The 22,627-nt window shown below is 53.6% G+C and overlaps 10 protein-coding genes across 10 annotated transcripts; 6 read left to right on the forward strand and 4 right to left on the reverse strand.

Annotated features, from left to right (window-relative positions):
• Window positions 1-2,047: 2,047 nt before the first annotated feature.
• P153DRAFT_379393 (SPRY domain-containing protein) lies at window positions 2,048-3,729 on the forward strand (the record flags this gene model as incomplete). The annotated part of the gene is made up of 3 exons (XM_033669865.1): window positions 2,048-2,453; window positions 2,505-2,810; window positions 2,861-3,729. 3 exons carry the CDS (start codon window positions 2,048-2,050, stop codon window positions 3,727-3,729), a joined length of 1,581 nt encoding a protein of 526 aa, XP_033519198.1.
• A 495-nt stretch (window positions 3,730-4,224) lies between these two features.
• Window positions 4,225-5,130, reverse strand: P153DRAFT_128196 (uncharacterized protein). Its single transcript, XM_033662025.1, has 2 exons — window positions 4,951-5,130; window positions 4,225-4,778 (listed from the first exon to the last, which is right to left on the reverse strand). The coding sequence occupies exons 1-2, from the start codon at window positions 5,033-5,035 to the stop codon at window positions 4,330-4,332; spliced, it is 534 nt and encodes a 177-aa protein (XP_033519199.1). The 5' UTR covers window positions 5,036-5,130; the 3' UTR covers window positions 4,225-4,329.
• Window positions 4,973-5,672, forward strand: P153DRAFT_370716 (uncharacterized protein). Its single transcript, XM_033669103.1, has one exon. It carries the CDS (start codon window positions 5,301-5,303, stop codon window positions 5,571-5,573), a length of 273 nt encoding a protein of 90 aa, XP_033519200.1. The 5' UTR covers window positions 4,973-5,300; the 3' UTR covers window positions 5,574-5,672.
• Window positions 5,604-7,133, forward strand: P153DRAFT_370718 (MFS general substrate transporter). Its single transcript, XM_033669104.1, has one exon. The coding sequence runs from the start codon at window positions 5,695-5,697 to the stop codon at window positions 6,790-6,792; it is 1,098 nt and encodes a 365-aa protein (XP_033519201.1). The 5' UTR covers window positions 5,604-5,694; the 3' UTR covers window positions 6,793-7,133.
• Window positions 6,870-7,362, reverse strand: P153DRAFT_128193 (uncharacterized protein). The gene has a single exon (XM_033662024.1). The coding sequence runs from the start codon at window positions 7,202-7,204 to the stop codon at window positions 6,947-6,949; it is 258 nt and encodes an 85-aa protein (XP_033519202.1). The 5' UTR covers window positions 7,205-7,362; the 3' UTR covers window positions 6,870-6,946.
• On the forward strand, window positions 7,157-10,478 carry P153DRAFT_128208 (Cas1p-domain-containing protein). Its single transcript, XM_033662026.1, has 3 exons — window positions 7,157-7,635; window positions 7,693-10,187; window positions 10,237-10,478. The coding sequence occupies exons 1-3, from the start codon at window positions 7,521-7,523 to the stop codon at window positions 10,246-10,248; spliced, it is 2,622 nt and encodes an 873-aa protein (XP_033519203.1). The 5' UTR covers window positions 7,157-7,520; the 3' UTR covers window positions 10,249-10,478.
• A 538-nt stretch (window positions 10,479-11,016) lies between these two features.
• On the forward strand, window positions 11,017-12,087 carry P153DRAFT_301778 (uncharacterized protein; the record flags this gene model as incomplete). Its single annotated transcript, XM_033664407.1, has 1 exon — window positions 11,017-12,087. One exon carries the CDS (start codon window positions 11,017-11,019, stop codon window positions 12,085-12,087), a length of 1,071 nt encoding a protein of 356 aa, XP_033519204.1.
• A 573-nt stretch (window positions 12,088-12,660) lies between these two features.
• P153DRAFT_301711 (glycoside hydrolase family 55 protein) lies at window positions 12,661-15,015 on the reverse strand (the record flags this gene model as incomplete). Its single annotated transcript, XM_033664401.1, has 1 exon — window positions 12,661-15,015. One exon carries the CDS (start codon window positions 15,013-15,015, stop codon window positions 12,661-12,663), a length of 2,355 nt encoding a protein of 784 aa, XP_033519205.1.
• Window positions 15,016-16,766: 1,751 nt separating this feature from the next.
• P153DRAFT_379398 (PLP-dependent transferase) lies at window positions 16,767-18,776 on the reverse strand (the record flags this gene model as incomplete). Its single annotated transcript, XM_033669866.1, has 6 exons — window positions 16,767-16,916; window positions 16,964-17,032; window positions 17,157-17,457; window positions 17,650-18,047; window positions 18,109-18,550; window positions 18,643-18,776. The coding sequence occupies 6 exons, from the start codon at window positions 18,774-18,776 to the stop codon at window positions 16,767-16,769; spliced, it is 1,494 nt and encodes a 497-aa protein (XP_033519206.1).
• Window positions 18,777-19,777: 1,001 nt separating this feature from the next.
• On the forward strand, window positions 19,778-22,431 carry P153DRAFT_390281 (uncharacterized protein; the record flags this gene model as incomplete). The annotated part of the gene is made up of 2 exons (XM_033670910.1): window positions 19,778-20,308; window positions 20,368-22,431. 2 exons carry the CDS (start codon window positions 19,778-19,780, stop codon window positions 22,429-22,431), a joined length of 2,595 nt encoding a protein of 864 aa, XP_033519207.1.
• Between the last annotated feature and the right edge of the window lie 196 nt (window positions 22,432-22,627).

Genomic DNA, 22,627 nt, shown 5'->3' on the forward strand with positions numbered 1-22,627 from the left:
GTGTGCTTGTACAAGTCGGACAAACAGACGTTGCGAAGCCTCCAAGATCCAGACGCGCGATCTAAGCCCGTCTCCTCATTGGGGAAGCCAAAAGGCACGTTTCACAATGCACTCTGTCCGTCTGAAGGCTATCAAGAGACCCACCTGCTCGTCAGCGGATCACTTACTGTGATGCTCGCCATGTCGCACAAACATATGCCCTTGACCTGTGGGTCCTCGACTCGATATCTTCCCTTTCTCAGATACCCTGATTGAGACCCATACTCTTCTCATAACCTCAGCACCTCTAGCATCGTATGGACAGCCCCCCAAGCACACTGACATGAGAACGAAAGGAGCCAAAGTTTGCAATTCACCATTTCTGGTGGGGAAACTTGGGGGACAAGTTCGTTTGTCGCAGCCACGGATAGAGTTAGCGTATCTGCTCGAGAGTGTCTTTGCTCATAGCTTGACCTACAGCTTGGGAGTTATTCTGCAAGCGACCGACTGCGCATGTTACACAAAGCAGACAGCCCGAGCTACTCGACACATCGACTCCTCTCATCATGGCAGAATCGAACCTCGCCTTCATCCCTACAAACATCTGTATCCTTACGGGCTTGCACGCTATTCTGATGACGATTGTAAATCTTCGTATCCTGGAAGATAAGACGGATATCTTGAGCGTTTCAAGTATCGCACACTCGGTTTTGTAGCTTATCGCCGACTCTTTGAAGACCCACCAGAAGAAAGCAAGACGGCGACTAGAGACGGATAGCAGATTGTGGAGGCGTCGAAGCGACGCGTCAAGTCGAGATGACAGCTCGTTTCTTTGTCTGGAAATCCCATTGTTGTAACCTCGCCGTTCTTTGATTTACAAGGTCTTACCCGGAAACAAAATCTCTTCTGAATGTTTAGCTTTCATTCAAGGTGGTGTGATTATGACATTTGCACTGCTACTCACCAAGTTGGTCTTTCACAGTTGTCAGTTCTTCATGCTGAGTTGGTAGAGTTGAAGTGAATGGCAGAACCAGCATGTTTCTTTGAAAGCAGGACAACCCCTTCTGTGTCATGGCAAGGTTGGATGAAGATGGTATTGTAGCTCGCCGTTCATGGCAAAACAACACAAACACAGCCAGCGGGTTGTTGTTCTCCAAGGATGCGCTGCGATGTGAACAGGATGGCGACATTGCACAAGATGTTAGCAACTAGGCACATATGACATGTTCATTTCCAAGGATACTGAAACTCGCCCAGCAGATCAGCCGGCGGCTGTCTTCAGATCGTCTATTCATAGATAGCGCCTTGTGGCGGCTCTGCACTATCGCGTTTCACAATGGTGCGACGCGTGCGGGCAGAGGGGTGGCCGTTTGAACAAAAAACAAAGCCTCAAGACTAAGCAAAATCATCTCCCTCACGCGTGGTCAAGGCGATTGCAGCTGTGTGCCAATTTCAAAGTCCATTCAGGCTCCAAACGCAGGCCAATTCCAGAGCTGTGCGGCGAGGTGAGGTCTGGATTGCTGTGACGGGCGAGACAGCAGCCACGGCGGAGCTGACGGGTCCCGGAGATTCCACTGTCGATGCGCATCTTTGCAGGCGCGCCCTCTCGCTGACAACTCACCATTCACGCGACAAGATCTACGCAGCTGAGGCCCACTCGGCGAGTGAGCGTTGATCCAGGAGTGTCGTGTACACTGCATGCAGGCGGAAGTGGCGAAGCAGGCACGACCAGCTAAGCAGTCCCACGCGTTGGCTGCCAACCACACATCGACGCACATCGACGCACCACACCTCTGAGCCGTCTCTTCCTTCTACCGACAACCCCGCGTTGCCTTGGACGCCCATCGACACACTCCTACCGCCGCCTGCATCGCTATCGCGTCGACCGCATCTCCGTCGTCGTCGTCGCCGTACGTCACTGGCCACCGCACGACCCCCCGCCGCTTCATCAACAAGTCGCAGGGCGCGATCCGCTGCGAGCGTCGCCGCGCCTGCTGCAACGACCTTGGCCCGTCGCAGAGCCTCTGCACTTCACCGGCGACGGTAGCACACCGAACGCGTACTCACAATGCTGCCGCAACAGCCGCTGCAGGCTGCCTCGCCGCCCACAACCCTCTCCCGGTCCTATCTCCCGAGCGAGCATGCGCCATCCGCCCTGGCAACCTCCTTGCTACAGATCGCCCAACGCCATCACACATCACAGGAAAATGGCGTGCACATACAAAGAAACAACCTGGGGTCGACAGCAAAGGGCATCATGATTGGCATATTCTCCGTCCTGGGCGCTGCTGGGCTTTGCCTCATCATCGCTGTTATCGTCTTCTACTTCCGCTACACACAACAGGGCCGCATCTTCCTGGACCGGATAACACGGCCTGGCGAATACGACGATGAGCAACAGTTTGCGAGGGACGAGGCGGATGCGCTGGAGGACATGGATGATATACAGAGAACAGAGTACCTGAGGGCCAAAGGTAATGCGCTTTCGCGTTGAAGGAGAGGATCCGCTTGCTGACCGTGCATAGCCTTTGTACAAGTAAACCCACCAGAGTCTGTGCAGACCGACATATCCTTATCGCAGTTCTTAGCCATACAAGAGAAGGGTGTTTCGGCCTGGGAGTTTGAGCCAGAGCTGGAGATTGCCAACTGCTTCGTCGAAGGCCGGACCGAGATTGAGTTCTTCGACTCGGAGTGCAGCGTCCAGAGCAACCTACCGATACCCAAGCAAAACGACGTCTACTACTGGGAGGCCAAGATCTACGAAAAGTCAGAGACCACCAGCATCGCCATTGGTGTGACGACAAAGCCGTATCCGCTGTTCAGGCTGCCAGGTGCGTCGATCATCCCACCCATCCTCGTTCGCACGCTAACATGTGTATAGGATATCACAGGTCTTCCATATCGTACATGGCCAACGGAAATCGGCGACATAACCAGCCCTTCACACCTACCGCCTATGGTCCTGCTTACGTTCAAGGAGATGTCATTGGCGTTGGATACAGACCCCGAACTGGAACAATATTCTTCACGCGCAACGGCAAAAAGCTCGACGATGTCGCCCATGGCCTCAAGGCGCAGAACTTTTTCCCGACTGTCGGCGCCAACGGACCTTGTCAAGTGCATGTCAACTTCGGTCAGATGGGATTTGTGTTCATCGAAGCCAATGTGAAGAAGTGGGGCCTGGCACCACAGACGGGCAGCCTGGCTCCTCCACCACCGTACGGCAGCGAACAAGGATCAATTCTCCTGGACTCTGGTCGCGATGGCATAAGGGAAGGAATGGGCGGCAGCTACATCTCGGCTGGCTTCGGACATGCACGGACCAACAGCCAGCAGATGCGATTCGGGCGAAACCAACCGACAAGCCCAGGACCGACACGCAGCCCAACAGACATATCCCTGGCAGCACTTAGCCTTGTCGACTCGAACGAAGATGTCGGCGAAGGCACCAGCACAGACCACAGCACGGCGATTGTGACCGCACAAGGTCTTGGCTTCCTGCAACCCAGCGATCTCCCACCAGAATACACCAGCCCCGTAGGATCGCCAAGTCTCAACACTACAGCCAGACACACGCAAGGCTACTGGGACGAGCGAGCTCCCCTCCTGCAAAACCAGCAGGAAAACGACCCGCCCATCCCCACCTACGCAGCGGCCGTCGCCGATGCACCGCGCCTGCAGACTCCGCAGATCAGAGTCCGCAGCTCGACACAGACTTCCCGCACCCCCCATCGAGGAGGCCCGCGGTGACGAGTCGCAATTGTTGTCGGGGTTTTTTTCCCTTTGTACTGTTTTCTTTGCACGTCATCAAACTATACCCCCCCTCCCTCCCTTCTTTCTCCCCTCTTTCTATCCCACTTGCCACCTTTCTCTCCTTGTCGTCACAATTTCATCGGGGGCTGATGCGCTGCGACGAAAACGCACGGCGTGTTGAAGGGCGGGTTGTATTGGGCACTGTCTGTGGGCACAGGACGCTTCCGTCTGAGCTGCTGGCGTTCTTTTTTTTTTGCAGAGCGAGCATGTGTTTTTCACTGGTGGGGGCTATGACTGTGTGTGGGATGCGAGCAGCTGTGTGTTGTGTTTTCTTGTGTCTGAGCGGTGGGGTTTTCTTTGTACATTGGATTATTCGTACGGGCTCCATGTGGTGCGTTGCGCACTTATCATAACTATAACCATAACCGTGTTGTTTGGTTGAGAGAGAGAGAGAAGGAGAGAGAAGGAGAAATACACACGCGCGTTCCTCTGTTCTGAATCACATTACATATCCTCCCGTATCTATCCCACCCACTTCCGTAACCAAGACATGACAAGACAAGACATCCACATAACCTTCAAGCATCACACAACAAATCACACCAGTTCATGAACAAAAATATATAATGTCCCGACAGATAAATTACGCAGACCTCCACATGGAATCAAGGGGGCTCCGTACTCAAAAATCGTCGCAAGTGGTCTATCTTCTTGTCTGCGTACAGCGCCGAAACCCCTCCTCCCCTCCACTCTAACCCCCGGAAGGGAAAAAGGGGAGGGAGGGAGGGACTTCGTGTGCATCCAGCTCAAGGTCTGCTGATTGAGGCAGCGGATCGAGCGAGGCGGGAGACTATTTTTTGGGGGGTTTACAGAGGGAATTGGTTGTGGGGTGTAGGGCTTGCTCTGGTCCTTGTATGAAAGGGCTGGAGCAGCAGGTTGTCGTGGTACTTGGTGTGTGGTGCGGATTGTGCACTGCGAGTGTGGTGTTGTGGACGTGACGCGTTGGTATGTGTGTGTGCAGATGAACGGCGGTTGAATTTTTGTAGCTGGGGGAGATTATGTCATCTTGGCTATTCTTCTTTTGGTCTAGGTTTACTGGTTTCTGTGACAGCGCGCTAGGTGGTAGAAACCGGGAATAGCGTGGTGGTACGATGCTTTGAATGAGCCATCTTGCAACGCTACGGATGTATGGATACTCCAAAAGAGAAAATGTCTTACCTGGAGAAATATGAGACATCAGGAGTCCATCAGTAAAGAGGCGCTTTCCGCATGATGTGGAGGTGTTGTCAAAGCATCCCATCATCACGCTACTGCCAAGTTCTAGCCTCGAGCACCTCCTCGGACAAAAGGTACCATTTCAACGTCTCTATCCAATCACAGATTTACATGCTCGCAACACATGGGTAAACGAGCCTGTGTGTGTGGTCTTCGCTTCTGCGACGTGCATATGTGTTGATGTGCACTAGTGGCGCATGAACCATGACGGACATGTAAATGTGGAAAACTTTCCCAACCGTTCTGCCGTCGTACGTTGTCATTCCATCTTGTATCTTTGCTGATTTCATATCATGGCATCTGCCCAAGTCGACGAGAAGCGCGTCTTGCCACAGCATGGCCGCCGTGATCCTGAGTCGGGCGCGAGTTCACTGTCACTGGACAAGGATGTAGCGATTGCTCTTGTTGGGGAACATGCGAGAGACATCGATCCAGAGATGGAGGTTAGAGTGCTGAGGAAGATAGACATGTTTCTCATTCCGGCCATGGTTGTGGGTGCGTATTGTCCTTGCTGTCAAGTTGTAGTTAGTGCTGAGGTGAACAGGATATGGATTGGTGTACTATGACAAGGCGATCCTGGGTTCCGCAGCTCTGTTCGGCATGACGAAAGATTTGCAACTGAGTGTTGTTAATACGTCAACCACGCCGCCTACGACGAATACACAAAGATTGAGTTGGGCAACGTCCATGTTCTACTTTGGCATGCTGGCTGGCCTCTACCCGATGACGTTTGCGCTGCAGCGATTCAACCTAGGCCGCATCCTGGGAGGTGTCGTTGTTATCTGGGCTACCATTTGCATGCTCACGGCGGCTGTGACGACCTACAAGGGTCTCTATGCCCAGCGGTTCTTCCTGGGGTTCGTCGAGTCCATCATCCCGACTGGCTTCATGTGTATCATAAGCGGCTACTACACGCAAGAAGAGCAAGCGCTGAGGCAGTCGTGGTGGTTCTCTGCGACTGGGCTGTTCACTATCATCGGCTCTGCGCTCAACTACGGCTTCGCACAAATTAGTGGTGGTGACTTGAAGAGATGGCAGTACATTTATATCTTGGCGGGATGTCTGACTCTCTTCTTTGGCATCTGGTGTTTCTTCATTCCCAATTCCCCGGCATCAGCATGGTTCCTCACACCAGCAGAGCGTATCGTCGCCGTCGAACGTCTCCGCAAAGGCCAGACCGGTGTGCGATGCCAGAAGATCAAGATGTCGCAACTCAAAGAAGCGTTCCTGGACATCAAACTCTGGCTCGTCTTCATCCTCATGGCTTCAGCATATACTGTCAACGGAGCAGTATCTGGCTTCGGGCCACTGATCGTGAGCACATTCGGCTGGTCGTCTCTCCAGTCTATCCTCCTTCAGTTCCCACTCGGCGGCATCTGTCTCATCACCATCCTGCTCTGCGGGTACCTCTCCTCACGTATTCCGAATATACGCCTCATCCTGCTGGTGGTAAACTGTCTCCCCGTCATCGCTGGCTGCGCAATGATTTGGAAGTCCAAGTGGACACATCACGCCGCCACACCGGTCGCCGGGTACTCCATCATCGGGACTTTCGGCGCAGTCGTCAGTCAGACGATTGCTATTGGTATGAGCAATGTCGCGGGCGCCACGAAGAAGAGCGCCATGGCTGCTGCTATCTTTGTAGCCTATTGTGTTGGAAACATCGTCGGGCCGCAGCTCATCAAATCAGAGACAAAGGTTAATCATTACCCGGAGCTGTGGATGGGGTTGATCATCTGGTACGTGACTTTCGTGAGGTTTTATCTAAATCGACGCCAATGCTGACGAGATTGTAGTTACTGCATTACTATTGTATCAGCTGTGGCATTGTACTTTGTGCTGCTGCGCGCGAACAAGAAGAGAGAGGGCATGGCTGTAGACGAGGATGAGCGAGACAGGTTGGCGTTTATGGACTTGACGGACAAGCAGAATCCGTACTTTAGATATGTGTTGTAGAAGATGTGCAGTACGTGCCAAGATGTGTCTGCAGGTTGCTGATCGATCGCCGTGATTGCCGTTTCGGCCCGCGCGGCAAGTTTGCGGACCTAGAATGTTCTATAATTATATATAAGCATTGCGTGATGGGTGTTGTAACTAGTGCAGATGAAGATGTCACCTCAAACAAAAGCATGTCAAGCATGAACAGAATCAGCACCAGTTCTTGTGTTTGGTCAAAGCAAGTAGTTATACCGGCCATGAACAGCAACTGTCAGGATTAATAGATCAACGGATCGTCTCAGGATGTGCTCGCATATCTTATCGTTTAAGTGGGTCCACAGCAAACAACCCTGGAGGCAGTCATGACATGACAGGATCTTGTTGCCATGCAAGCGAGACAGGCGCGTCGCGTCCATATGGAGAAAGAAACATGCCGTGTTGTCGTCACAATTGCGTGCCTGCTTTCCCCTTTCCTTCTGGCACGGCGCTTTCATGTCTGCCGCGTGTGCACTTGCGCGTCTCACTTGGTTTGGACGAGGAGACCAAATGCTCAACGCGTGACGTGAGCCGCAAGCATGCTTCGCTCCAGGTTTGTGAAGCCAGCGAGCTTTGCGGGTGTCTTTGATCGAGCTGCTCTTGTGGTTGTAGTAGCTGTTGTTCTTGTTAATGTGTACCGTCGACTGTACCTAGGTAAGTCAATTTCTTTACCTTCCTGCTCGTGCTCGTATATTAACAACTGCAATCTAGACACCGCCGATCCGTACAAATGCACTGCTCTCCTCCACCAAGGCCATTGGCTCGACTCTCCCGACCGCAATCCCGAACACCAAGCTTTTCATAACTGGCAAGTGCCTGGCTGCATGCTGCACGACTACAACGGACCTGATATTGCGAGCTGTAATGAGGATGGCCAGATACTATTTGTGGGCGACTCGACAACGCGGGAGGTTTTTTGGTCAGTGGCAAGGAAACTGGATAGTGCGCGGGTCTTTCGGGAGCGAGCGGATGAGAAGGATACGCACACTAATGTCGACTTTGAGATCAACGGAGCGAGATTGAAGTTCCTGTGGGATCCGTGGCTGAATAGTACGGCGTTGAGGGGGGAGCTGGTGGCACTCATACAGCGAAACGCAGCACGTAAACAAGGAAAAGAACTCGAAATGAATGGGGAAAAGAGACGATCGGTACTCATATTCATCGGAGGTGGGCTCATGCATGCTCGACATCTCAAGGGCGAGTACTTGGTCCGATTCAGGCAGGCCGTCGACTTGATCAATGCTGCTGCAAGTTCGACAAAGTCACTGCATGTCCTGGAGAACGCCAACCCAAGCGGAGACGATGTTGTTGGCGACCAACTCTTCTTCTCGCCCATAATGGAGCCGCTCTACGACCGATTCAGTCCATCACGAGAAGCGACCATCACACCCTCGAAGGTTGAAGCCATGAACAAATACCTCGAAAACAGGTCGTTGCGCGGACTCAAGGTACCGTGGGTTTTCCAGAACATGACGCAGGGTTGGCCGGAACTCATGGGTGAGAGTGGGATGCATCCGAATGACCGCGTCGCTAGCAAAATGGCAGACGTCGTGCTCAATCTCCGATGCAACGCGAAATCGGCGCAGAAAGATGGATATCCATACAACAGAACATGCTGCAGTCCGTACAGGCGTCCTCATTTGGTCCAGGTTCTCGTAGCCGTTCTGACCGCTCCTCTGATACTGATGAAATTGAAGAGACGCTTCTCCATGAACTCGAAGTCTACTTCCTTCGACAAGCTGACGGCAGCTCTCACTATCGCGCTCGCTATATGGTACTGCCACATAGCAGATAGAACACAAACTTTCGACAAATTCCCTAAACAGTTCGCTCACATCGACTTTTGGGTATTGTTAGGGTTAGCTGTCCTATCGTGTCTGGTCAACATTGAGAGTATTCCATCCTCTGCCTTCGTTCGCCGTTTAATACCTACTCGAGGAACTTCTCAAGAGACCTCGTTCCTTCCAAGAGAGCAGTCCGACGAATTCAAAGGCTGGATGCAGATATACATGCTTGCATACGAATACACTGGCGCGTCCGATGTCTTGGACTACTATAAAATGTCTCGGGTCTTCGTAGCGTTCTACTTGTTCCTCTCTGGGTATGGACACGCAATGCACTTTCTGCAGAAGCAAGACTACTCTTCTCGGCGACTGATCAGCGTTGTGATACGGTTGAATGCGCTCCCAGTCTTACTTGCCTTTGCAATGAGCAGGCCATACACCTCGTACTACTTCGCGCCGCTCGTCAGCTTTTGGTTTATTGTGGTGTATGCAACACTCGGGGTCGGTCGTCGATTCAACGAGTCTCTGTGGTGTGTAGTTGGAAAGGTGGGGATCTCGGCGCTGCTAGTTACCGCTGTCACTCACAAACGGGGTGTGCTCGAGCTGCTTTCTGTGGTTCTGCGGGTGGGGTTTCGAGCAAGTATCGATGTGGAAGAATGGCGCTTTCATCTTGGAACGGACAAGTACGTCGCGTTTGTCGGATTGCTTGTCGCCATCATCCATGTCCGCACATGTTCGATTATCAGTACGCCTCATCAGCAACTGAATATCCTCGGTCGTATCATCAAAGACTACTCTAAGTTTATCCACCCCTTTCTTGTCGGATGGAGTCTAATCACCATTCCAATCTTCTGGATCCTCACGAGTCGCTCCCTAGATCAAGCAGATTACAATGGGTGGATGCCGTACATCGCCTGGCTACCCGTCATCTCCTTCGTGATCCTGAGGAACTCAACACACATCCTGCGAAGACACTATTTCGCATCATCTGCGTGGCTGGGTCGGATAGCCCTCGAGCTCCATCTGTTGTCGAAGCACATATGGCTCGCTGGCGATGATCGAGGGCTTCTCAGGATCGGGTTTCGCAACGGAAACGGAGGGTTTCTGAGCGATAGATGGCGTGACCTTGTGATACTGACCCCGATTCTTGTTTGGGTGGCCTGGAAGGTGCATGGTGCTACGGCGACGCTCACGGCGTGGAGTCTGGGCGTGCCGGACTCGATCGAGATGACAGTTCCCAGGAGTAACCATCGCAGTCGGCATGAGGACGGGATTCGGCTTCCTGACTCCGGCCTTGATTTGCCGATATCCAATGTTCGGGGTCCAGAGGGTTCGGATGGCGGCGCTTGGAAGCTGGACTTGCCTGTGGGCTCGTTGAAGAGGTTGCTGATCGTTGTGGCGGTCGTTTGGGGCGTCAATTTTGTAAGTGAATCTTCCTCTATCAGATTCACTTTGACTAACGGAGTATCAGCTGTACGAATAAGGGTTTGTCATATCTCGCGCATTCTCGTCCACGCGTTGACGATGGGTGAGTATTGTAATGGAAGATGGAACATTCTGGCGGACATAGCATTTGATACCCACAGCATCTAGATTCGGAGTAATGGTCAGTTATGACAAGCATGATTACTGTATCACATGTATGCAACAGTACTGGTACACGACATGCTATATCTGGAGTAATAGATCTTATCAGATATCGGTTCCCCACCCGCCTCATGCTGCGTCTTGTGTCTTGAATCGTTGCCGAAAAGACGTCTGGGACAACTTGCAGGATGTTTTCACAATATTACTTCAGAAAAGGAAAGGTCGCGCGATTCTCCAATACAAGGCGAGGAGAGATAATGTACGTTTGGTGGCGCTAGCGATTGGGTGGTACAAATCGGAGCCAAGCGCGGGAACCCGAGGGGCTGGCTGATGATGGAATAGCAGACGAAGGGCTTTGCGATTGCAGATGTTGGCAGCCTGGATCCCCTCACGTTCCTCCCTTCCCTCTCCATGTTTCCGCAACGACGTACAATTCCCGTCCATGTGGCCGTAGCAAGAAACTCTCAATAGTCCCGCAACGCCGCCGTTCTTATCCCGCAAACACAACCCCGCCGTGATCCATCTACCACCCAACACTTCTTATCGTCCACCCCTACCACCACCCCGTCCCAACTCGTACGAGATGACCTCTCGCACCTCGACCCCACACTCGCAATCCCGCTCTCGCTCCTCAACCAACAGCACTTCCTCGGCCGACACCGCCATGCACGACGCGCCACACTCTCCCAGTCGCCCCGCGCGCCCGCGAAACCCCTCCCACAGCCTCAGCCTCAGCAACAGCGCCCCCTCGCCCACGACGCGCCCCTCCACCGCGCCCGCCCCCGACCCGACCTTCTCTCTCCTCCTCTCCCTGCCGAGCGAATTGCGCGACAGAGTATACAGCTTCGCGCTAACCTCCGCCTTCCCCTTCTGGTGGCCCAACACGTCGCCACTAAAACACAACGTGGGCGTCAGCCTGCTGCGCGTGAACCGGCAGGTGCATGATGAAGCCGCGAAAGTGCTCTACCAGGGCAACAAGTTCCTCTTCACGCACCCGAGCGACTGCAACATCTTCCGCGTAGTCGCGGGCCCGCAGGCCGAGAAGATCGCGGAAGTGTATTTCCGCGTGCGCGAGAAGGACTTACGGCTATGGACGGGGTATCTGGGGAGTCGGCGCGGAGAGAGGAGTTTGCGCGGGGACCTGCCCGGGCTGAAGAGGATGTGGGTGTTTATGCGGTGCGGGGGTGTGGGCATGGGCATGGCGCATCTGGGCGGCGGTGCTATGGCGCAGGGCCATGTGTTGGCGCAGGTGGTGGGCGGCTTTGTCGGTCAGCATGCTGCGCTGGGGAACGCACAAGCTCAAGCTCAAGCACAAGCACCGCCGCCACCTCCTCCTCCACCACCGCAACTACAAGCAGGGGCTCAACCTCAACCTCCGCCTCCGCCCCCTCCCCCGCCTTTCATCCACTTTGCCCACCCCCAACACCCCGCCCCCGTCCCCGCCCCCGCTCCAAACCCCCAACCCCTCTTCTCCACCTTCCTCCGCTTCGAGCGCGAACTCGGCATCGAAGCCCTGTGCCTCTCACTGCAGGAGACGCGCAACGCCGCCACAGACGTCAAGATCGTGTGCATCATGCGCGTCCCGCGGCGCGAGGTCGAGCGCTTGCTGCGCATGTATCCTGACGAGCTGGTTGTGGATCGCGCGGGGGATGCGAGGACGAGGTTTAGGCGCGTGCATGGCGTTGATGTCAGTCTGGAGGTTAGTGGGTTTGATGCTGGTGCGGGGCCAGGGTGAGAGTGGGCGTGGGATGATGTGATGTTTTGTAGTGGAGGGGGAGTGGGAGTGGAAGAGTATGTTCACCTGGTAAACCTTGTAGAAGAGTTCGTCGTGTCAAGTTGTGTGAATATGGATCGAAGAAACATCTCCATCTAACCACCGTCAAAGTCGATTCACCAAGTCCACACACACACACTCTGTTCATCACAGTCACTGCAAAAGAAGCTACAAGATTGTTCCAAAAAGTGTTCAAATTCAAGCGCAATCCTATGCCATGTGTATGCTCTCGTCAATCATTACCGCAAATCCAATTTCAAAACCCAAAATGCAATGCTATCAGTCTATATTTCGATCCGCCAACTACAAAAAGCTCAGGGGTATAATGTATGCTCAACATAACGCTGTCCTGTCCAGTTCTGTCCTGTCCCATCCTATCTCATCCTGTTGCAAGCGAGTGTGTTTCGTTGTTCAAAAAAGGAAAAAAAAGAGGGCGCTCAATACAATCCAACTTCAAGCGAAGAAAGAACGTCGGAAAAAAGAAGAAGTAGAGACAATAAGAAAACCGCCCATCCACCAGACTTAACAAGCCACCTACGCGCCAACAGCGAAAATCGCCACCGTAGCACAAAAGTTGGACCGATTATCCGCGTCCTTGAGCAATCCCTTACCGCCCGACGTAATCATATTGACCGAGGCCTTAGTCGACAAGCCAAACCAGTTGACATTCGTCGAGTTATCCACCTGGTTGATATCCGTCTGGCAGTTCTCGCCATCGAGGCACTCCTGCGCGTAGTTGGAGAAGAACGAGTAAGTACCCGCGCCGTAGTTCCAGAGGCTGGTGCTGTCGATGATGCGGACAGCCCAGGCGGATTTGCTCTCGGACTGGCTGAAGTCGGGGTCGAAGTACTTTTCGTTGACGGTGAAGGGCACCGTGGCGGCGGGGTTGGGCTGGTAGTAGGGCGTCTCGGTCTGGATGGCGCCGTACCAGATGTCCTTTGCGCCCTGGAAGTGGTACTGCGACATCTGCGAGTGCTCCGAGGCGGTGCCGACGAGCCAGACGGGGCCTTGGGATTCGACGAGCATGCCGCGGCCGTTGTAGATGTCGATTTGGCCGGCGGTGCCGTTCTGCTGGTCGAGCTCGTGGTCGGCGGTCCACAGCCAGACGTTCTCGAAGTAGCCGTTGGATTCCTTGGTGATGTGCAGCTGCATGAAGGAGCCGATGCAGTCGGGGTTGGCGTCGTGGGTGGCGTTGGGGTTCTTTGCGCAGTTGGAGTACTGGAGCTTGGTGCCTTCGAAGCCGCCGACGCGGAAGTGCACGTCCCAGAGACCAGCCTGGCCGGCCTCAGCGTTGATGTTCCACTCCATGAGGATGCCACCGGGCGCAGGGCCTTGGGTGGAGATGATAGCGTCAGACATCTCGAAGGATCCCTTGTCGCCGCTTGCCTTGCCAACCTGGAATCCAGGCTTGGGGTCGTCCATGTTGGAGAAGAACTCTCCGGTGATGAAGAACATGGTGTAGATCTCACCGACAATCTTGATGTTCTTCTCCGCTGGGATGACAATGGTCTTTGTGATCAGGTAAGCACCGTGGTCAGCGTGAAGGATCTCGCCATCTTGCAGACCGTCGATGGCAGCTTGAATAGCCGCAGTATCATCTGTGGCGCCATCTCCAACAGCACCCTTGCTCTTGAGGCTGACGAACTTGGAAACGTCGATGTTCTCGTACTGGGGCTTGCTGCGCTCAAACCAGCCGTTGTCACCGAGAAGGCTCTCTGGCTTGGTAGGTGCGTCGTTGACATTGCCTTGAATGCGAGACTGTTCGGAGCCACTGGCCATGGCGTTACCCTGAGCCCATGTTGCGACCTTGGATCCACCTGCGAGGATGACATTGCCACCGGAACCTTCAACAGCCGTCGTAGATCCAGTGAAGTCAACGTTGTCGAGAACAAGAGAACCACCGGTCTCGGGAACGCTGTTCGAAGTGAACGAAGAGTTGACGCCGACCGGAGTGTTGACGAACTTGCTGTCAAGCAGGAGGACGGAGCCGACAGTCTGGTTGGAAGGGCTGTTAGCCATGTCGAGGCCAACCTTGCAGTTGTTGATGAAGATGCTCTTCAGGGTCCACAGCCAGTTCCAGTTCATGTAGATGGCAGTTCCGCAGTCGTTGAAGGTCATGTTGCGAGTGGTGAACTGCTGGGAGCCGAGGAAGGCACCGATGGCACCACCGTTGAAGATGAGATCACTCATGAAGCCACCGGAGCCGTTGTCTTGGAAGATACCCTTCTGCTCAGCACCAGCATCGCCCTTGTCCATCTCGAAGCGGATGTTCTGGAGACTGGTAGCCTGGGAGACTTGCCAGTGGATACCAGCTGCTGCCTTCACACCAGTGATGTCGATGACGAAGTTGCGGATTTGACGGTAGAAGTTGTTCTGGTTCGTGTACCAGTTGGCGCCGTTGCCTCCTGGGATGTACGGGTCCGCGTCGATCACTCCCATTCCTTCGAAATCGGCGGTGGCCTTGAGGACAGGGAGGTTGAGTGCGTCGCCAACAAACTGTGTGTAGTAGTACTGGATGATGGGCTTGCTGATCATATAAGTTCCGGCAGGGAAGTAGATGATGGCGGGAGTTGTAGTCGTCGAATCGCAGCCTTCGCCACAACGATCACCGTCAGCGATGATCTTGTTGATCACGTCCGTGTCGTCCGTCACACCGTCGCCGGCGGCACCAAGCTCTTTTACATTGCGGAAGACTGTGTAGCTCGCCTTGTTGGCGTTGAAGGGAGCCTGGCCCTGGCGCTTGATGCTTGAAAACCAGTAGCTGGAAGCGGAAGCATTGGCCTGTGCTGTCACCGTATTCGCCTGTGCAATCGGAACTGCAGCGGATGGAGTAGCAGAGAGGAGGACGCGCAGCGTCAAGAGAAACGCACTAGCACTGAAGGCCACCATGATGGCAGTACGTGTGTTGAAGTTTGAAGTTTTGAAGTATGCAAGATAAGAATGTTGCTGTAGGTGCTTTGGTCAGTTGACTAGCAAGTGACTCTGATTTTTTTGTTCTTTATAAGAAAGCCCAGGAGTGGGAGTGGTTGGATTTGAAGGATGTGTAAGTTGCACAGCAACGAACAGTGTAGAAAAAGTAAAAAACGTGAAGGTTGGTTGAAAAGTAAAGAGTGACTTTAAAACAACGAAGAAGCAAAGCGCAACAATAGCGATGTAGACTGACAGAACCTGCGTGAAGAAACAAACCGAAGACGCGGCCGGCATTGTATAAGTAGGTACAATAGAGTGAAGGGGACTTACGCCAGAAACGTCTCGCCAATCATGATGGTGAATACCCCGTGTTTCAAGTTTCGAATAGCTGTGCCGCTCTCTTCGCTGTGCTGTGCTTGTGTGTTTGGTCCCAGCTCCAAATAGCTGCTGTATATCCGCCTTCTCGTCACAATACCAGGGCTCTTTTACCGCCTCTTCATCATGTCTAGCCGTTGTCTCTGATCCACACAACAAGCCAATATCCTCTTTCGCTTCGTGGCCCGGCCCTGTACAGGCCATGTCGGTCCACGTTCCTGGCCCACAGGCGATGCCGTAAAAGGAGGCCTAGAATGCAACCCGGAGTTTTTCGCGCCAACCAAAATTACACAGGATTGTTGCTAGCAGGGAAGAGTATTCATGTCTCCGCGGTAGTCACTTCGGCGCGTGAAACAGTAGGAATTCGTAGACCAGTGACTGGATGTTGGTGTTCTGAGGATGCCGTGGACGTGCCTGAATCGACGGGGATCTCGTTGGCTGACGCCACAAGCGAACGTTGTCCCTGTTTCAGGGTCGTGTTTTAAGCCCCATCGCCCAGAACCGTCCCCGAGTCCTGAGTGGCTGCAGCCAAAATAAGAATATGCATTTGCATCCCGCCAGCGCTTCACGGCAACCTACTGATCGAGCGCCAAGGGTCATCTTGACGCGACGGGCCGCCAAATTATGCTGTGAGGATGCACTGCGGCATAGCTGGTGCGCCCTCAACAGGCTAGAAGAGTCATCTGCCACCTATATCCTCTACACGTTGTCTGCCGAGGAAGGCCTCAGGCATCACAATCTGTGTCACATGAAAGACATCACCCGTGACCTGGCAAGGATCTTCGGACCTCCGAGGAGACACGCGTCACTCTTGGTGTGTGATGTGAACAGAGAATAAAGAACGCAGGCTAGAAGTCAGGCGCATCTTCTCGGACTTCCGTTGCTGTGAAATTGAGCACTGCAGTGGTGTGCGAATGGTCGCGCGTGATTGACATTTCAAAGACAGTATTCGTTTCACGCGGCCAAGTTGTGTCTGTGGTAGAGTGCTTATCTTTTCAGGGACAGCTCCCGACATCTGCAAGGGCAGAGTTTGATTCAAGGATGTGATCGCGTGTGGAGGATCTACGTGCGTGTAAGGCTTTATGCGTGACAAGGTCTATTACAAGGGTGGCTTAATAGCGATTCGAACACACTGTTGCGTGATCCACCCAGGTCCACGGCAGCGTCGCTATTGGAAGTTGGGGTAATGAGGTAACATCACAGCGTGAGAAGGCGAGACTACCAAGCGCCTCGATAGTTGTTTTTGCTGAGCCGTTCCTGTGAAACAAACGTCTCTTCTTGGAAGCAGATCGTTCACTTGAAATGGCTAACCTCCCAAAGTGGCGAATCAGCTAGACAAGTTTGATTGCAACCCCTCACCAGAAGTCCTTTGCGTCCTGCGAAGGCTTATTCGCAGCTGTGACAAGTGAGGTGTCATCGTTATTGACGGTGTGCTCATCCAACATTCTCCTGATGACCTGAGCAAGACGTTTGATGCCCTCGGCGAGCATGTCCTCGTCTTCCCACTGCGCGCACGTAAGCGAAAACTCCCAAGCCAGACCAAGGGTCATACCGCAAAACAAATTCTGATGTCGTTTTCGAAAGAAGTGCCTGAGCCTTCGGTGTCGCCGGGAACCTGGATCTGTAAGCCATACATCCATGTCTCTGGCAATCACGCTTACCTCAAAGATTTCACCCTGTGTACCCATCCTGTTAGCTGAACATTCGTGACCTATATTCGGATCGGACATGCCAACTGTACTCACCTGTGCGACCACAACGTTCTCCTCGTCCTTTGCGCGTTGTGCAAAATTTGCACCTTTCAGGGAATGAGGCAACGTCAGCCAGATAAAGTACCCCCCGACAATCTCACGGTCTGCTTGCGGAAGGCGGACACCGAGTGGTATGAGGTGCGTATTGATGGCCTCTACCATCTTGCGATACCGCGCGCCGTATATTGGTTGAAGCTGCTCGAAGACGTAACGCTGGAGCTCGCCCGTCTCCAGCGTCTCGGCTACAAAGCAAGCCGTGAGCTGGCTGGGAGCACCGCCTGAACGGCTCGAACCACTGCATCGACGTTAGCTGTATGTATCGTCGGGTGGAACGTAGCACCGTCAACCCTGTCGATGAGACCTGTAGATCGGTCTGACAACGCTCCCACAGAAGCGCATCTTGCCACAAGTGTGAAAGGCTGAAATGCCCACACAAGTCGCGACGGACAGTTTTCATATACATAAGAAATGAGAACACATTGCTTACGTCTGTGACACACCATGCGCTAGCTTCGCCGTTCCTTCACACCATCCCGTCCTCAGACCAGGGCCGCAAATCTTTGAAAAGCTACCATTTGAAGCGGTATTTCCGAAGCCGTCAGCGCCCTCTCGATCGGCACCGCCGTCAAGGTACCGATCAATGTCGACGATACGAGGCAACACTGCTTTGTCTACAGACAAGGTCTTAGTTGTGAGACTGGATGGCCATTGCAGGAAGTCGTAGACGTCGTCAGTGATGATGAGTGCGTCATACTGTCTCGCCAAACGCACGAGCTGTTCTCTTCTCTTCAGACTCATAGTTTTCGAAGATGGATTGGAGAACGTTGGTACGGCGTAGATCACGTATTTGTATATCTTACTCCATGGTCGCGAAGGCTTGAGTGGCTGATCGGTCTGTTAGTTGATGTGTAGGCGACGCCCTTCCTGTAGTCCCAACACCGCTTACCGGCTCGTCATTCCCATCAGCTTTCGCCTTCTCCTCGCTCTTTTCGAGTTGTCTCTCCAGAAAGTCAATATCTATACCCTCGTCGTCCTCTGGAACAGCTCGAAGTCTAGTATGGAAGCCCGCATCCTCAAATATTCGAAAGCACAACATATAAGCAGGGCTCACAAGAAACACATGTCTGGTATAGATTGGGTCTGAGAAGACTTGAAGGAGACAAGCCAAGTTCTGCGAGGCTCCTCCGGTAATGCATAAGCGGTTTTCAGATATTGGATCAGCTGGCTGATAGAATTTAGTCAGCCAGGATGCAACGTTTCTCAGTAGCCGTGGGTCCCCGTCATCGGGGCCATAACACATCGCAGGGAAGGCAATAGTTTTGTTCTTGAGCACATTATGAGTGGCTTTTTCAAGCAGCTGTGTAGGAAGCAGTGCCGTATTTGGCCAACTAAATGCAGTTAGCAATTATTCGAACTTTTCATCTAACTGCGTCAGGCCACGTCATATTCGAGAAGGGCCGTGAGGCATTCGGACAAAAACCGTTCCTCGGGGATATGAGGTCCGGCGATCACAGGGTGTAGACTATGTGGAGAGGAGCTGACGTGCCCTTTGAGAAGATTGATCAGCTTTTGAGAACTCTTAACCGATCCGGCGACATCCGAGAAGGCACCCATTTCTGCTGAATCTTCCGCTTTCGTTGCCGTCGATTACACGGAGTATCAAGGTAGCGTGGAGTGTTCTACCCGCGAAGTAGGAGAATCCGTGGCCGTTGAATACGAGTGTGGCTGGGGGCCGATTAGGCGCAAGAAGAAAGGCGGAGTCGCGGAACAAGTAGAAAGGCGAAGTCGTAAAAGATGGCTCAGCTCATACCAAACGTAAACCAGTCGTGCGTATGTCAACAGTCAACCATTTACCTATTTCAGAGACCCGTCTGTTAGTCGTGTTGAGGATTATGGCATGTGCACGTGTTAGTGTACGTCACGCTCGCTTATGTCTTTTCTTTCCTCGATGGTCTGTTGCTAAAATAGGAACCTATTTCGCGCGCGAAGAAGTATTGGAATTGATTTTCAACATCGACCATAGCGGGGCAACCGGATGTATTGACAGGTGGCTGCATGGTTGTATCGGTACTGAGATGATGCGGATACTGCGGCATTACTTCGCTTTGGAGACGTGGTGGACCCTGTCTGGTGAAGAGGCGCAGGTCCCAGCATCTTGCAGCGTGCCCTTGAGATGATACCCAAGATGCAGAAGGAGACAGGCAGCTAGTTTGGGCGGGTGCTCTACAGACGAGTTCACGCAAGCCGCGTCTGAACCCAATGAAGGCTGGCATGCGTAGATATTTGTGGCAAGGATACGGGTTTCGTCATCCGCCATTCCTTTCACAGCACTAGCATGGCTGGCCTTTCTGTCGCCTGCAACACCGCCCAGGATCTGCGACGGCCTGTACAGATCGTTAATAGACCCTTGAACGTGCTCTAGTTTTGCACCGCTTTCCCCTAGCACATATTCCCTCGGTACCCGTACCTGCGCGGTGCTTTGTTTGCCGTTTCACTTCACATCATAGACCACATGCTGCACAGCGCATAGTCGAAGGATTTGCTCTGCGTCGACTAATCTGCCGGCCATTGTCCCAGTACCGTCTGCTTCGTTCAGCAACACACATACCTGCAACATGGGCGACAAGAAGAGGTCAGGCAACCGGCTGTCGAGCCTCTTTTCCAAGGGCCCCCCAGAGCCTGCCGACAACGCCTCTGTGAAGAGCAGCTCTGCGACCGTCGAACCGACCAACCGTCTGAGCAAAGTGCGTCACCGGATCTCGTCGGCAACACTCCTCGCGCCTGCATATCCTCCTCCATCTGCGCCGCCAAAGGTGCCCCTCTCGCAGCCCACCATCCAGCCAGTCGACCCGGCCGCTGCCTTCGAACCTCTCGAGCCTCCTCCGTTTCTGGGCTTTGATGCGTCTTCGCGCGGCTCGTCGCCTAGCAGCAGCCGTCCTGGAAGTCGGCCAGGGACACCCACTCTGGAAACATTGCCCGAAATCACGTCGAAGAAGCTCCGGCGGAAAAGCAGGCTGTTTGGAGGAAGCAATGGCGGCGACGAGCCCAGTGCCGGCACACAGGCTGGGGAGAGTCCGCTCGCGTGGATTATTGGACACAAGGGCAAGGTGCCATATAACCTGGCGATGCTGCTGAATGGCGAGAAGGTGGGTTGTGGAACGTATGCCATGGCGGGGAGCTAGTCCGCTGACACGTGCGTGCGCAGGTACAAGAACTCTGGGACGACACCGGCGACACGTTGATCTACCTCTTTCCCCGCACGTCGAACAAGGGTCCCTCCTTCCGCATCGACTCGTCCGTCTACGCCGCGTCACCGCGCCTCACACAACTCCTGCATGGTACTCTGTACAGCGACGTGGGCATCGAGCAGCCTGACCAGAACGCGTGGCCATTGTCGCCTGAGAATGGGCCACCGTCGCGCACTGCGTCTCCCGATCAAAGCCAGGCCGAGAGCTCAGACGTGTCCAAAGGATCGAGGACGCTCAGCGACGCGACAGAAGATGACCACACCGAGAGGCACATGTACATGCCCATTAGCTTGAGTTCGGATGCTGCTGTCGCGCCGGGAGATGCACGACTCAACTCCAAAGATATCGACACGCTAGTGACGTACCGCAACTTCTTCGCGTTCTTGATTGGCCAGTCCCTTCTGGCGACGGAGCGACATCCAGACATGTTTGGCGTATTCCTACGGATCGCAGACATATTGCAGCACTATGACTTCTCCAATGTCGATGGATCCACCTACGGCGAGGTGGCCGCCTCGAGTTTCGACAGCTACGTGGACGAGCTGAATCTTGCCGACGTCAGACACAGCCGCGAAAAGACCATCGAGGCGATTGTTCTTGGCGAGAGGATGCGTTCCGTGTCGCTCTTCACCGAGGGCTTCGTTCATGCTGCTGGAAAGTTCGATACCATCAAGGAGATAAACTCCGCCAAGTTCGAGATGATCAGCCGCAAGACCGTGACACGTATTACAAGAGCAGCGATGGACCTGGACAACCGAGAAGCTGCAATCAACGCAAAGCTGAAGGATTTTGAATTTCCCGCAATCTTTGCAGGGATTATGGATAGTGCCATGTCAGATGAGGGAAAGATCATCACTTTCAAGAAGTGGAGGGCGGCTTTCATGGCCACGAGGTCGTTCACTATCGACTACTACAAGTCGAAGTACGGGTCCTGGCTCCCCAAGGCACGTTCGAAGAAGAACAGCCTAACGACGAGCGGCTTGAACCGACTGGTCCTGCTGGATATCTATCACGACCTATCTAGCCTGTACGATCTTCTTGCGGACCGCAGGAACTTGACGAACCGTACCGCCGATGGTTTTCTCTACGAGCAAGAAGGAACCGACTTCGAATCCGTTGTGTACCGCGCCCTACGCAAAGTCCTCAGCGAATACGACCGTAGCACACCACCTGTGCAACCACCTGTTCCCTTCGATCTGCCACTCTATCCAACGCTCAAAGGCGTAAAAGCCAACTATCCGACTGGGGATGAAAAGCAGGACGTCAAGGCGCGGGGCAAGAAGCTGAGCAAAGACGACATTGCAAAGATGATAAAGCAGTCGCACAATGTTGATGCAGAGCACCAGACGCCGTTCTTGGATGCGTTCCGGCACTTCGAGCACAAACAAGCCTCTGGAGCGAACATGAACGAGCTTTGGGAACTGCGAACAGGGCAGTGGCTATTTCTGTATGCCGTCATACAATCGTTGCCAATGTTGGTTATCGACGTGCCCGGGGTCCGATTTACAGAAGGAGTAGAGTATTTCCTGTGCGAAGTCCCTCGTAGTGGCATCCCATGGGGTCGCGAGGACACATCACGCACGCGAACATGGTTCGGCGTCGCAGGCGGAGCGCAAGTCGTCAGCCTACCCACAGATATCGTCGAACACGGCGTGGAAGGTGTCTTCCGACGATCTCACTGCTGGAAGAAGGCACAACAATGGGCAGCCAACGACACATTTCTCAATGCAGCCATGGAAGAGTTGAACGCGAGCGCGGCACCCCTGCCTCCGCCAACGGGCCTGCTCGACCCTGCTTCCGCTCTTTATCCGTCTGCGCCTGAAAGTCCCGACTGGCGGCGCGAAAGCGTCATGAACTTAGGACTCGAAGCTCTTCCACTACCGCCGGGCATCGCGCCACCGACTTCCCATTCGCCTGTGATAAGGCCTGCTTCGAGCAGTGATCCGTCGAGGACGTTTGACGCGATATTAGGAACGAGTGCTCCAGGAACGCCCAAAAAGGACAAGAAGAAGAAGAAATGAAATGCGAGCGAGTGAGTTGATGATACCACGTAGGGCTACCTAGAAAAGGCGTGCCCTGTATATTTACTGGAGCTGGTAATGTTCATTTTGCATGTTGGATATTTGGAAACATCTTGTTCTGTTTGCGGACAAGTTTTGAAATTTGTAGCGTTATTGCATATTTGCGCGACCTGATATTAGAAGAAAAGAGATGTGA

This window comes from Dothidotthia symphoricarpi (genome assembly GCF_010015815.1).
Source record: "Dothidotthia symphoricarpi CBS 119687 unplaced genomic scaffold P153scaffold_22, whole genome shotgun sequence".
In the NCBI taxonomy this organism is placed as follows: domain Eukaryota; kingdom Fungi; phylum Ascomycota; class Dothideomycetes; order Pleosporales; family Dothidotthiaceae; genus Dothidotthia; species Dothidotthia symphoricarpi.

Coding starts and splice junctions, on each gene's coding strand:
- P153DRAFT_128196 (XM_033662025.1), bottom strand. CDS start 5,035: ATGATGGGATGCTTTGACAACACCTCCACATCATGCGGAAAGCGCCTC. Junction 4,779..4,950: donor GATGTCTCATATTTCTCCAG/GTAAGACATTTT, acceptor AATCTCCCCCAG/CTACAAAAATTCAACCGCCG.
- P153DRAFT_370716 (XM_033669103.1), top strand. CDS start 5,301: ATGGCATCTGCCCAAGTCGACGAGAAGCGCGTCTTGCCACAGCATGGC.
- P153DRAFT_370718 (XM_033669104.1), top strand. CDS start 5,695: ATGTTCTACTTTGGCATGCTGGCTGGCCTCTACCCGATGACGTTTGCG.
- P153DRAFT_128193 (XM_033662024.1), bottom strand. CDS start 7,204: ATGGCCGGTATAACTACTTGCTTTGACCAAACACAAGAACTGGTGCTG.
- P153DRAFT_128208 (XM_033662026.1), top strand. CDS start 7,521: ATGCTTCGCTCCAGGTTTGTGAAGCCAGCGAGCTTTGCGGGTGTCTTT. Junction 7,636..7,692: donor GTACCGTCGACTGTACCTAG/GTAAGTCAATTT, acceptor ACTGCAATCTAG/ACACCGCCGATCCGTACAAA.